Source organism: Diadema antillarum, unplaced genomic scaffold (genome assembly GCF_040938485.1).
Source record: "Diadema antillarum isolate AM-2024a unplaced genomic scaffold, OU_Dant_1.0 seq00000503_RagTag, whole genome shotgun sequence".
Taxonomy (NCBI): Eukaryota; Metazoa; Echinodermata; class Echinoidea; order Diadematoida; family Diadematidae; genus Diadema; species Diadema antillarum.
In genome coordinates, this window is record NW_027271460.1 from 1177642 (window position 1) to 1191392 (window position 13751).

General features: G+C 36.1%; 1 protein-coding gene across 1 annotated transcript in view; it reads right to left on the minus strand.

The window, feature by feature from the left end:
- LOC139733910 (disintegrin and metalloproteinase domain-containing protein 12-like) overlaps positions 1 to 13751 on the minus strand; it is a 98548-nt gene that overhangs the window by 28238 nt on the left and 56559 nt on the right. Inside the window, exon 3 of the mRNA XM_071644719.1 lies at positions 7237 to 7313. Within this exon, the coding sequence (XP_071500820.1) occupies positions 7237 to 7313 (77 nt within the window). The remainder of the gene's footprint in view (positions 1 to 7236; positions 7314 to 13751) is intronic.

The following is a 13751-nucleotide window of genomic DNA, read 5'->3' on the forward strand; positions in this document are numbered from 1 at the left end:
AGCGTCTGAATGGTCTGCCGGCTATACGATGATTCTTAATACGTCGTTTCTTTGTCAAGTTTTGGTATAAACTGGCTTGCGTCTGAACAGGGAGTCTGTCTTCTAGCCAAGAACCATTCCTCCTCTATATAGACACATTCATCATTGCCTTTATCACCATTCGAACAAGAGGAAGTTGACTCATTGGTCTTATCTCAAGAGATAAGATGGATGTTCCTGACTTCTGTCTTTAAAAAGTATATCATGGGGGGGGGAATGGAGTGAAATCTGGAAGTGGGCGGAGTGATGTCTTAGTGGTAATGATCCCCAGGGTCTGCATACTCATGTGATCAGGAGAGCAAAGGTCAAAGGTCAAGACTGCAAAGCCCTCATTCTAGCTCATCTTCACTATCAGATTTGGTATCATCAAAGCCACTGGAAACTATGGTCATTTAACTTTACAAAATTGGTCCAAATACAAACTTTGTTCCTTCATATAAATATCATTTGTGTGAAGTTTTCCAACAGTATATTTTCTCCATGATTTTTTCCATTGCATGAATAAGACTTTGAATGTTTAACACAGTAATTACTATGCATTTGATGAATCAGCAAAGGATAGAAGTAAATGGTGAACATAATTCTTCAACAAGAAGTCAAAGCTTTTTCTCGCAGAAATTTCCTGTATTTTCACTAATTTCCAAAGTGTTTACTGATCCATGTGCCTGGCAACACTTCTGTACACCATGACAAGCTCATATGAAGTTCCATTTTTGAGAACCAGTGTTACTATCAGCCACACTGCAGGCATTTGAAATGCATGCATAGGGGAATGCTCACTTCTAAATATAGCCCATATTGTCATGTGTAGATGGGATTGACATTCAATGATTCAACCTATATTTGACACAAAATGGGTTTCCCATTGTTTCTCTTTCTACCATTCTTGTCTCCTAGACCTACCGGCTACCACTAGCTTCCTCTTTCGTCTGATCAGCGACGTTTTGACCAACCAGAAGCACTAAACTGTCTGCCAGACCAGCGCAATAGAATTCAAAATATTCCAGTCTCATCCAAAATTTTTCCATCTCATTTCCCCTCCATTGTCAATCTGATTGTCTCGTGGTTTATTTCTTTCTTATACGGAAAGGTATATGTGTGTTTATATATGGAGATAGACATACATAAATATACATATATATGTATATATGTATATCTCTCTCCCTCTATCTATCTATCAATCTACATGTATCCTATATGTATGTATATATAGATAGATATAAATATCATCAAGAATGATGACTCATCGGGGTAAAGTGAATTCTGCTTCATTTGGTTTGCTTCAATTCATTTCAGTAATAAAACATTGAATGATACACAACCCAGACACTTTTGTGTCTAGCCGGAAGTGCGATGGTTGAAAATGTGGTTGTAAAAAACAAAACAATTCCGCCTACATGTTGGATGGGAAATGATGGTAGACTTTATAGAGCAATACAGAAGGGTGCATTAGTTTTAACAAGGGAACGTTTTGTCTCTCAATATAAGAAGATACTGTTCCCTGAATAATCAAACCTCTGGATGCATCTCTTGTAGGGCGCGCTATAAAAAATGAAGCGGAAATGAAATATATTTGATCTTGTAGGGTGTATTATAGTACAATGTCCTCCGTTTGCCCTCGCTCGAAAAGTGTCTCCCTCAAGTGGCGTGGTAGAAGACAATTTGGCGTATCGAAGGGGAGTGCAGGAAACCACCAGGATATGGAAGATTTCCCCTTGGTTCATATCAAGGCTAGAGACCAGATCATAAACTCAGAAAGACAGACAATCCAAACATGATTGTGAGCTTGTCTGGTCTGCCTCACAGACTGCAGGTGGATTCTAAAGTGGCCTGGACTTGTGGAGCAGACCTCTCTTATCAGCGGTGCCGCAGACCGTTTGCAAACCAGCGTCATGATGCAGTCAATTTAGCCAAGATAATATTCACAGGAAATGATTTGATAAATTCTGTGCGATTGTCACAACATTTAGAGGAAGTTGAATACTCCATCTTTGGTCTTCCTGTCCCTACTAACATCCCCCCCTAATCAGGATTATATAAAAAAATAATTCGAATTATTGTCTCTACCCTGGTAAATAGTAAGGGATTGTTTTATTCCGATAAATTTAATCATAGCCAAGATAATGGAAACTGCAATTGTTCCTTGACATTAAATTTAATACTTAAATTGACAATATACCTTTCTAAATTTTCTTCTTTTTTTTTGTATGTGTGCATGTGAATTGAAGCAAACATCCCATGTTTCAATGAATTGATGTTCCAAATCTGTCTCCATTTTACATAATCTTAATATTGCTATTTTTTCCTCTATTTCAATCATGCACACATGCACACACGTGAGCACACATACAATCACTCTGTGAGCACACACACACACTTTTTTTTTGTTTTTCAACGATGTTTATTCTGTTCCATTCAAAGTAATAGAAAAAAAATAACAATTTTCATTTGCTACAATTGAAATGACGAAAATATACATTTGTGATCATAATAGCAAATTTGCTATTGCTGTACATAATGACATAACAAAAATTACACTTTCATGAAAATTATCAATTTACATACAGTCACTTCCCCTATGCTCTCAAAAAAATTGCTTAAATTTAACAGTGATAATTCAATTCTTCTAGCATTAATCTTAATAATCATCCAAATGAATTATGCAGCAAAATTATACAGTAATGAATAATGGAACCATATTATTTATCAACCAATACCCGCCCACCTACTAACTCATATCCCTTACTGAGTCCCTATGACCACCCCCACCAGTTCCCTCCCTTCCTGTTTCCTCCCCCACCCCTATCTGTACACATGCAACACACAAACACACCCATACACACACACATACACATGCACCTAATTTGGTTAACTGCTCTTGCCTACACATCACAATATTGTAAATATAGTTATATAATCAGCCCGCCAACAGGCTGACAGGAACGCATGGGAAAGGAGGGGGAGAAAATACAAAACAACACAAGAGAAAAAAAAAGAAGAAGAAGAAGAAGAGGAGGAGGAATGAAGGAAAGGGAAAAAATGAAGAAAAGAAAGAGTGGAATACTATGGAAACATTACTATTTTCATAAAAGTCACAGACGTTGCACGTAGCTTCAGACTGGTTTATTCAACGAAGTCTCAAAATATTCCCATTTTTGTAAATGTACATGTAGCTTCCCAGCCTTGGTCGCAAGGATTTTTTCCTCATTTATTAATTCAACAATAATCTTTTGCATCTTTTCTCCAGTGGGTAACTTATTTCCCGTTCTAGATTTGAAAATGATGTATTTTGTTAAAATAATCAAAGTATTTACACATTTTGATCTATTTGAATAACCAGAGATTCCCCCAAATATATCTCTCCAATTCATATTCCTTAACTCATTTATATCAAAATAATTAATTATGAATTCCCATAACGGTTTCACTTTAACACAGTGTAAAAATAAATGCAGATAAGTTTCAGGCTCATGTTGGCAGAAGGAACAAAGGCTGTCTGTTACAAAACCAAACTTCATTAAACGCTCCTTAGTGTAAACTACGCCATGTAACATCATAAATTGAAATTCTCTATATTTTCTTATCAATGTACACTTACTCGGTTTAATAAAAAGATCTTTTATTTCTTTGTTTGTATAATCATAGCTACTGTGGTCATCTTTGATTTGTAAAACATAAGATGACTGTAAATCTTCCACCATAGCCTCATATATTTTTCTCGATTTTAAAACTTGCAAATTTACTCTCTGACCAGAAAAAATCAATTTTAAGTCAAAGTTTGTGGAATCAACTTGCTGAAGTGTACCTGCTCTCATAGAATCCTTCCATTTCTGGGGTATAGCATTAAATATATCATTCAGTTTAAGCAATTCTTCTACCTTAAAACCAAGACCCAAGCTTTGAAAATGTGACTGAGATCTCAAATGACCGTTATCTAATATATCTTGTATTGTAATTATTCCTGCATCAAATAAATCTCTATGAAAAAACATCCTTCCTGCTATACGTACACTCCTATTATTGAATATTATTGGATTTACAACCTCATTTTCCAATTGTCTATATTTATAGATATCGAGCCAAACCTTCAATATTTCCGAATAAAAAGGTGGTACATTATCTGTCATAATAGATGAATCAAAGTCACACATAAACAGGAATCTACCTCCTACAGTACTAAAACAGAAGTCAAAAAATAATTTCCACCCAACTTCTTTTTCTCCATATAGAAGGCGTTTTAGCCACATAATACGTTGTGCCTTAACAAATAACCGAAAGTTCGTCATTCTTAAACCCCCAAACTCATAATCTTGATACATAATATTTCTCTTTATACGGTCTTTGCCATGCCATAAGAAATCAAAGGTAATTTTTTCGACTTCTGAAAATACCCACTGAGGAACAACAATAAGTGATGCTACATAATTCAATTTTGACAAGGCGAATGTTTTCATAAGATGTATTTTTCCCATAAGTGTTAAATCTCTTTCTTTCCACCATCCTAAAAGACTTTTTATCTTACTTAATATTTCTTTAAAATTTAAATTCTCTTTTGCCTTAACATCTAAGGAAAAATAAATTCCTAATATTTTGATTTCTTGAACAAAATTCCCAAACAAATGAATATTTGGCCTATCTTTTTCCTCCCCAAGCCATAAGAAATTAGTCTTCCCTTTATTTATTTTGAGACCACTTATTTTCCCAAATTCATCAAATAAAAATTGTAACCTTTTAATTGAACCCACATCTTTCACAAACAAAGAAATATCATCCGCGTATAAAATTTGTTTTATTTCATTTTGACCAAATTTAATTCCATTAATATCCTTATCTTTTCTAATAGCTCCAGCTAAAGTTTCCATAGCTAATAAAACACACACACACACACACACACACACATACACACACACACAGTCCAGCTGTGAGGGCAGGCTAGTGGTCAAGTCGCCAGAGTACAAACAGGGTGTTCAGATGCAAAAAAATTACACTAGAATGGTATAGCTATACCAAAACAGTATAGCTATACGATGAATTTATATGTCTGAACGCTGACTAACGAAACGACGTATAGCAAAATGACGGTCAGAGCATCGTTTCGAACTAGAACTCCATAATGAATCTGCATTCCATCGTGTCCATTGTGCGTTTGAGCATATGGCGACCATAGAACGGTATAACTGGGTGGGGCTTAATGGGAGCACGCACAAAAGGTCACCTTATACCTGTCACTCATGACCACAACAACATGCGCAGTAAGAAACTGCACATCTATACAATGTTTTCCGGAATGGTCACAATTAGCATCTGAACGGTCTTGTCGGCTATATGATGATTCTTTATGCGTCATTTCTTGATTGAGTTTTGGTATAAACTGGCTTGCGTCTGAACAGGGGGATAGTTTGATCAGTCTTCCTTAGCCTAGTGTCATGTCACAAGGATGATACAATAACGGCTTTATACTGTCTCATTTCATTTTAAAAAAAAAAAAATTGGTAGCACTTTGTGTCTATTATGAGAACTTGACAATTAATCCAAATGGCAATGAAAGGCCCTGATCAAAATGTATTCAGAGGATAAAATAGCCCCCTGGCTTAGAAGCGTGGACTCACATATAATTTAAGTGTAATTTTGTCATCATTGTTTCGATATTTCCACTCACAATCTGCTTGGAATAACCAGCAATTTTGAAGTTGCCTTTGATTTATATTGATCTGATAATGAATCAAAGTGATATCAGCACGGTTAAATCTTTACACATAATTTTAATAGTGTCATGATAAAGAAATATCTTTTTAGGTAATTCCCATATGATTTGCTTTTCTACTTGAAGATGGCTTTTTGAATCTGTTATTCTCAAATGAAATTAACTTTCTAGAACTAGAAATACAAGTTACACGCATTCTAAAATTCAGAATACTCAAATATGATTACTGTATTTTATGCAGAATTAAAAAGATATATATACATATCTAGATATATATCGACATAAAAAGTTTTGAATTGTGCAGTATTTCGTTTTCTGCATTTTTTTTAAACATGTACCTGGCATGTATGTTCCTTAAAAAACAAACAAACATACATACATTTGTAATCATTGCTAATTGGAAAGAGAGAGAAAGCATTAGTAATGTGTTAGCATGTTCTGGTCAAGAAATGCTGCTCCCAAATTTATTTTATCCCTTTGTAATCCATCACCCCCTTCTAACTATGCCCTCTTCAAATGCATAGCATATCAAACTGTCAAATGGGGTGGTAATTAAGATTCCTGACCACTGGGACTTATTTGGCAAGGATCTGTGATGGACACACAATGGTTCGCTGCAGTGCATAATGATGAGCAGTCAAAAGTTTGGTTGATTGGAGGTGAGCGGTGAAATAAGGTGCCACAGTCCCCAGGGATTATACCCAATCATTATGTGCGATGGCCCAAGCCAGAAATACTTGAGAAATTATAACTTGCACATCAAGTAATGCATCTTGACCTATATCCACCACCAGGAAGTACCGGTTGAAAGTGCCAGCATTTTAATTGCAATTCAAAGAATAACTCTCTGGTCAGCTATCACATATCAGAACCATGATGGTAATAATGGGATGGGTGTAACAGTCATGCCTATAGGTATTGACAGTCCTAGAATAATTCCTCTAATTAATGGAACACACTAATGAAATAAGTATTCACCGACATGTGATCCAATAGATGTCAGTATTGGTATATGAGTGAAAATCATAGGACTGTATTAGAAACATCAGACTGGTATTTGTTTTACTGTTTTTAAGAGACACCAAAGTCTGATTTCTTGAGAAATTATCAAATAATATCGTTGTGACTACTTTACTATGTAGAGTGCATTGATCAGTAATTCTAACAGCATATGCCCTTTACGAAAGATAGCTCATTTTCAATTGTTGTAACTGAAGACTTAACTTATCCTCCGATATACTTCATGTTTCAACACGATCCATCATCCAGTAACTTTATCATATTTTGAAAATAACCTGCAGTTACTTGATCTACATTGTTGTTATTGCTCATTCCACAGTTTCCATTCTGTACAAACATTATCAGCAAAATTAGAGTTGGTACATCTACTCAATACACTTTAAAACAGTAGCGGTAGCATTATATTGCTCCATTAAAAACAACAGAAGAAATTACATTGGGAACATGTAATGTTGAAATTAATTCAAACTCACTCATTCAACCTGACATCCAATACGTATTCCTTCCCAAAGGCTGGTAGTAAGAAGCTGGCTTCTACCAGGTGACCATCCTGAGATAAATAACAAAAAGAAAAGCAAAAAAAAAAATAGATTGTGAGAGAAAAAAAAATATGGGGTGAAAAAAGATAGAAAAGAGAGAGAGAGAGAAGAGACAGATAGACAGACAGACAGACAGACAGACAGACAGACAGAAAAGTCATTTTAAACACCATAATACAGTTGTAGAGGTACATATATTTTAATGATGATAAATGTGCCACAATTTGTTATCATCACTCCATTCATAGTTAACTATATCTTCACCACTGACAACCTGTTTGTACCTAATCACAGGTTTTCTCAGATAGTGGTTTTTGAAGGGTTAATTAATTAAACAAGGATGAGGGATTCCATCCTTTTTCAGTTTATTACATATTCCGGTCTCGGCAGCTCTCTACATGCCGATGAAGGCGTGGCCTCACAGGTAACTAATAACTCCATTTTACTCTGACTACGGATGTGAAGTAGAGTATGTCAGCTTTTATTAACTGTGTGACTTATTTCCCCAACAAAGCTAAGCTGTTTGAGCCTATCCTTATAGAACTGGGCCACAACCAATTAATCTCTCTAATTTAGATTCATGAATGGAAAAAGAGTATACTGACCAAAATTGTCCTTACCTACAAATTGTTATACCCAGATGATTAGAATTCACAGTGTCACTTCATAATTTCAATTTTTACATAACATGAAAAAAAATGCATAAGTTTAACAATTCATGCTAAAACATGTGCTTGTTCTGAAACAGAATTTAATCATGCCAATTCCATTCCAGATAGCAGAGCAAAAACAAATGATATACAAAGCGACTTGAAGCCAGAAGAAACATTAATCCGCTAATTCCCTCAGGGAAAAAAAGTCACTGAATTAACAAATCAATTCGTATCCATGGATTGGTTAAGAAACAGCTCTGCTAAGCTGTGTTAATTAACCTATTGAGGACCAACCAATTTTGATGTAACACACATTTCTCATAGACACCTGCCGGTTTCTTCTCAGGATCAGTCTTCAACAGGTTAAAGGTAGGACAGCAATCATGTGACTAAGTAAATCTAGTAGGATTTCTTTTCCGTCATCAGATATTCCTGGAAACAAACATCTCATTCTGGTCCAGAAAGCTGATCTATCTAGAGAGGAGAGTAAACCATCCTGATTATTATTGATTTGAGTGTCACTCCGATGTAAACACACCACAGGATACAGAGACACTGAAGACATAAACACACCACAGGAAATAGAGACTCTGAAGATATACACACTGACTCGATGTGTTTAGATTGTATACAAAGAGATGAAACATGCGGCAAAAATGCGAGTCATGTGTGTGTGGGGGGGGGGGGGAGGCCACAGCACTGGCGATATCTCTTGATCACAATGTATTCTTGGATTTGTCTTCATTACTGCCCAGTTTGTCTTAAAGGTAGGGAATCCCATTTGCACGCCTTAAATGAAGAGTTGTATAAATACAGTGGTATGTTGAAGAGAGTATCATTTTAGAAACTTCCATAAGTATTGAAAGTGGAAGGTAACATTTAGTACATTTTTATTGACCGTTAGATTTTAAATTGAATTTTTTTCGGGGCTCACCGTAAATTCCAGTACATTACTAGGCTACCTTTGCAGACCCATGCACTGCATGTGTGTCCGTCATATATATTTTATGAAGAAAGTTCATCAAAACTTACAAACATTTCTATATACATTCTTGCCACACACTCTATATGTTATTACATCAGCACTTATACTTTTAGATTTGTGTTTATAGATAAGAAATACAGAAGACTGCAACAAAAAGGCTTAAGTGTGGCTGACACACAGAACTACTGAGTAGTTGAGTTTTGTGCATTATTCAAATTGTAGATAACTGTTGACTTCCAAGTTTCTCAGCAGTCGCCTAAACAAGTCCCCTGAGGTTCATATTTAATGTTTTGCTGCATTTTGGGAGGTCTGTAAAAGGTATCCCCTACCTTTAACATCATCTCTTGAAGAACACAGACAGACATAGCCAATTTGGGAGGCGGGGCAGAGGGGGGGGGGGATGTTGTTACTTCAAAAAAACATATATTTTTGTCTCTCGAAGGTAAACAGCCAAAAACATTTTAGAATGAGGACCTAGACACAATTGTGCTCATGTACAACATTTGCATGAGTGTGTGTGTTTGAGTGGCATTTATGACTTTGTGGCATTAGGTGTATGTATGTGTGTGTTCATACCTGTTGGACCATAACCTATGGCATATAAATAATGAAAGCTGCTTGCTCATTTCATACACCACAGAGGGCTTCAGAGTGATAAACACAGGTGTTGAAAACATGCTCCACACTGTCAGCCCACAGCACCATAAAAACTGCTTGAAAATTAGCTGTACGAGTTATGACATCCCTTTAACAGACACCACACCTTTTTATTCTTATCTATCACTTAGCCCTGATGATCATCATTTCTCTTGAATCAATTTGATAAGGTGACTGATCAAGTCTTATCAAGCAGTCACCGCAAATTCAGCAATTCAGTATTTTCTCTCACTGTTAATAAACAAATCTGATAGACTTTCTGCTTTGAAGTGAAAAAGAAAAGACTGAAATTCAACAAATTTCTTCCATTAATCCACTGACAACATGAAGCTGATGGCTCCTGTAGAGAGTCTATGGGGACTTCTGATTCCATAGCAATGAGGTTACAGATTATGCAATGTTGTGCATCCTTTTTAGTACCACTACACAGCAGAAAGATGCCACACATGAGATGAAATTTAATACAGGAACTCAACCAGTCTCATTTCAGTGTAAGCATGACACCATGATGTAGTTTGTGTTTATGACACATTCTATTCAGTTGGTTAAAATACTATGGAGCAAATATATATATATATATATATATATATATATATATGTTACAAAGATACAAAATGACAGCCTGGAGATCAGACTACTACACTGTTTATTTCAGCTTCCAATTCATGGCTAATGTATTACAATCCCCTCTACTCATTTCACCCATGAACACTCCCCCCCCCCCCCCTCTACCTAGGTAACTACCTATTTGAATCTCTCTTTGTCTGGTATTATCTTATGATCTCTCTCCCCTTCTCTCCCCTCCCCCCGCCCCCCTCGCTACCTCACTATGTAATCTTAGTTGTATCTCTCTTTTATTAGTATCTCTCTCTCTTTATATATACTTTTTGCTATCTCCCTTTATATATACTTTTTGCTATCTCCCTTATCCCTGAATCTTTCTCTCTCTATACATATGTATATTTCATATCCTCTCTTACACTATGCATCTATTCTGGTATGCTCCCATACACCCTCCCCTTGAGGACTTTTTCTAATTGGTCTGACCAAACAAGCTCCATGATATGGCATGTTTCCTTACAGTGTGCCTCAATGATGAATGTATTGATGAGGAAGAAGAAGAGTCTGCCTACAATTGATCATGATTACAATAACAGCTGCTCGAAATATCTCTCCCAAGGATGGAGAGAGCTGTCTAGCAAATCTTGTATAATCTCTAAAAAGCTTTTAACTTAAACAAGAGATTGGTTTTAATATATGTAAACAAAACAATTCTATAAAAAACATTTCATTCTACTGAATTGGAATTGCAAAAAATTTAATACGTCAAAAGAAATTGTCAAATTAACAAAAATCAAAGGACAGTATCTAATTATCAAGCAATAATGTCTAAGCCTTATGTGGGTTTAAGGTGCTACCCATGACCGCTGAATTATTTAATTTACCAAATCTAATTTTTCACTGGTGGGACAACATTCAAATTCAAAATGCAGACATATAAAAGCAGATAGATATTATGCTCAGTCAACTATTGATGAGTTAACAATTTTGCTTTCTCTTTCAAACCTCAAGGCAAAACTGATTATACGTCAGCAGGATCCAAGAGAGTTGAGTAAAATCTGCAAGAGATATCCATTATATAGATAGGTTGGGTTTAAAGTCACCCATCATAAGGAAGAGGAAACAGTAGACAAAGTTCATATCTTATATAGATGAAACATGTACATGTGGTGATCACGTAGTGTGTGTTACATGTGTCTGAATTTAAGTATGTGTATGTGTGTATGTCGGTGTGTGTGGTATGCTTGTGTTTGTGTGTCATGTGGATCTGTCTGTTTGTTTGTCTGTGAATTCAGTCAATCAACACGGTGGCATCTGGCTCAGACAAGACTTCCATCGCTGATTAGCAGAGCTTGGGGCTAAATCTCCACATTCCAGGAAATCCCACCCCTGATTTGTGAGCACAGACTTTTAGTCTTCAGTTCGATGGATGCAATGGAAAGTGAAAGTAATTAAACATGCTTGTGTATGGTTATAAAAAGAATAAAACAAACAAATGTCCTCAACATTCAATCTTTTGGGTAACAATTTCAGTTTAGATTACCTGACTTTAAGAGATATCATATCATATCAAATCATATCTACATCACATTTCATAATAAAAATTAGGCCTACTGAATAATGACTAAGGTAAAATTCATGGTCTTCATCAATTCCTACTTCATTCATTTCTGAAGAAAGTGTACACCACAGCCCTAGCATACAAAAACATGAAATTGATGCAAGTCAAACCATTACATGTATCAATTTACTGCTAAAACCAACCAACTTGTGTATTAAGATATTAAGTTTATTTGATTTTTTTTTTCAAATTCATGACAATATTTTATATCATTCTAACATTTCATTGTCAGTAACAGTACTGTTTTAGTGAGATATTGAGTCCGTCAGGTAAATTGCCTTTTTCATAAACCATTCACTAGCAAAATATTCTACCACAATGGAAACCTTCAAAGAATACACATCTTTTACTACTTATGACTTGAAAACACATTTGATAACTGCATTGCCGTAAAATACAAAGTTACCCTTTCAAAGAGTGTTCCAGCACATGTGCAGTATTTGAACAAATAGTTTCATACAGCTTGGTGAATACGTACTTTGCCTGTCCAATATGGTAGGCTGTTATTGCCTGGTATCCATAGCCACGTAATGCACAGCCATAAACAGTAGCTCATAATGTATGTCTTTCCATAGGCTCTGCTAGTAATATCTAAATCACATGGGGCATGTAGTGTTTATAACCTAGACATGATCACGAGGGACATACACACCAATCCAGTATAATGATATTTGTGCCTGCAGAAATGAATTAAGACCAGAGGTCATAGTTACAAGTCATTTGTACAAGTGTTCTTTTTCTGTTGACATTACATTGCACAGCATATAGCATTCAATGGTTGATTATTTTAGCCCTGTGCATTTACACATAATCTCATTCTGACAGTAAACCACCAAGATTCCAGTCCACAGACTCTACATGGTTACAGGAGCATATTTATCTCTGGTCCTGAGTACATCATTTCAAGTCCTGCCTATTTTCCACAATAAGTCCAGTCAGAAGCCAAGTCAAAAGAGCACTGGAACCACCATTAAGTACTCTCTTACTGCAGTCTATATGAGATATTTTATTTGGGACTCAGATCATGAGATATAGCTAATTTCTGGCCAGCTCCTTCTGGACTAACAATCCCTCAAGTCCCTCCACATGACATTCAACCCCCTAATCTCTTAGTCCCCCCCCCCTCCACTAATTACTTCCAAATTGCCAAATTGTGGCCAATGGGAGGCTGTTTTATCCCATCATTCCCTGTGGCCGCACACAGGACAAAATGTTGCGATGACATCCACGTGTCATCACCCAGCATCAATGCAGACACTGTATGCGACTGCATCTTTTGAGATGCGCTCTAGTTACTAGCCAGAGGTAATGCTTAGCAACCAGTAATATCATCGCTGAAAGATTCATACTACAGCAACAGCCCTACAGTAACTCATTATAGATTTCTCTTCCAAACTGCCATCATATTGGATGTGCACTCCCCCTTGGTTCCTTCAACCTTTAATAATCACAGAACCATGTAGTGACACCCAAAAGTGCAGAAATAATATGCTTGGTTACAGTGTGGATTATACAGACATAAGAGAGCATGTTACTTTGAGTCCACTGCTTTAACTGTTATGAAACACAGCTTTGCTTTATTTCAGATTCATATTTGAATTTGAGTGCATATACCTTGAATCCAGTGCATTCACTGCCAAGAAACACAACTATCTTTCATTGGAACTGGCTTCAAGCCTATGGTACATGAAGCCTTTTCAATATTTCCATGAGCACCCTCTTTGCCTAAACAAAAGATGTGCCAAGAACACATCATACAACTAGAACCAATGAGAAAAACACAACATACTTTGCTCTAAAGTAATGAAACAAAAAGTGTGAAGAATCTGAGCATAGAGAAATGAACAAAAAGACAAAGATGCAATTATTGAGTTACATTTCAGTTGCAAGAGCTGCTTGGTGAGACATAGAATCAGTATCAGTTCATAACCTAAATGTCATTAATTCTTCCTATATCATGTGACCAGACCAG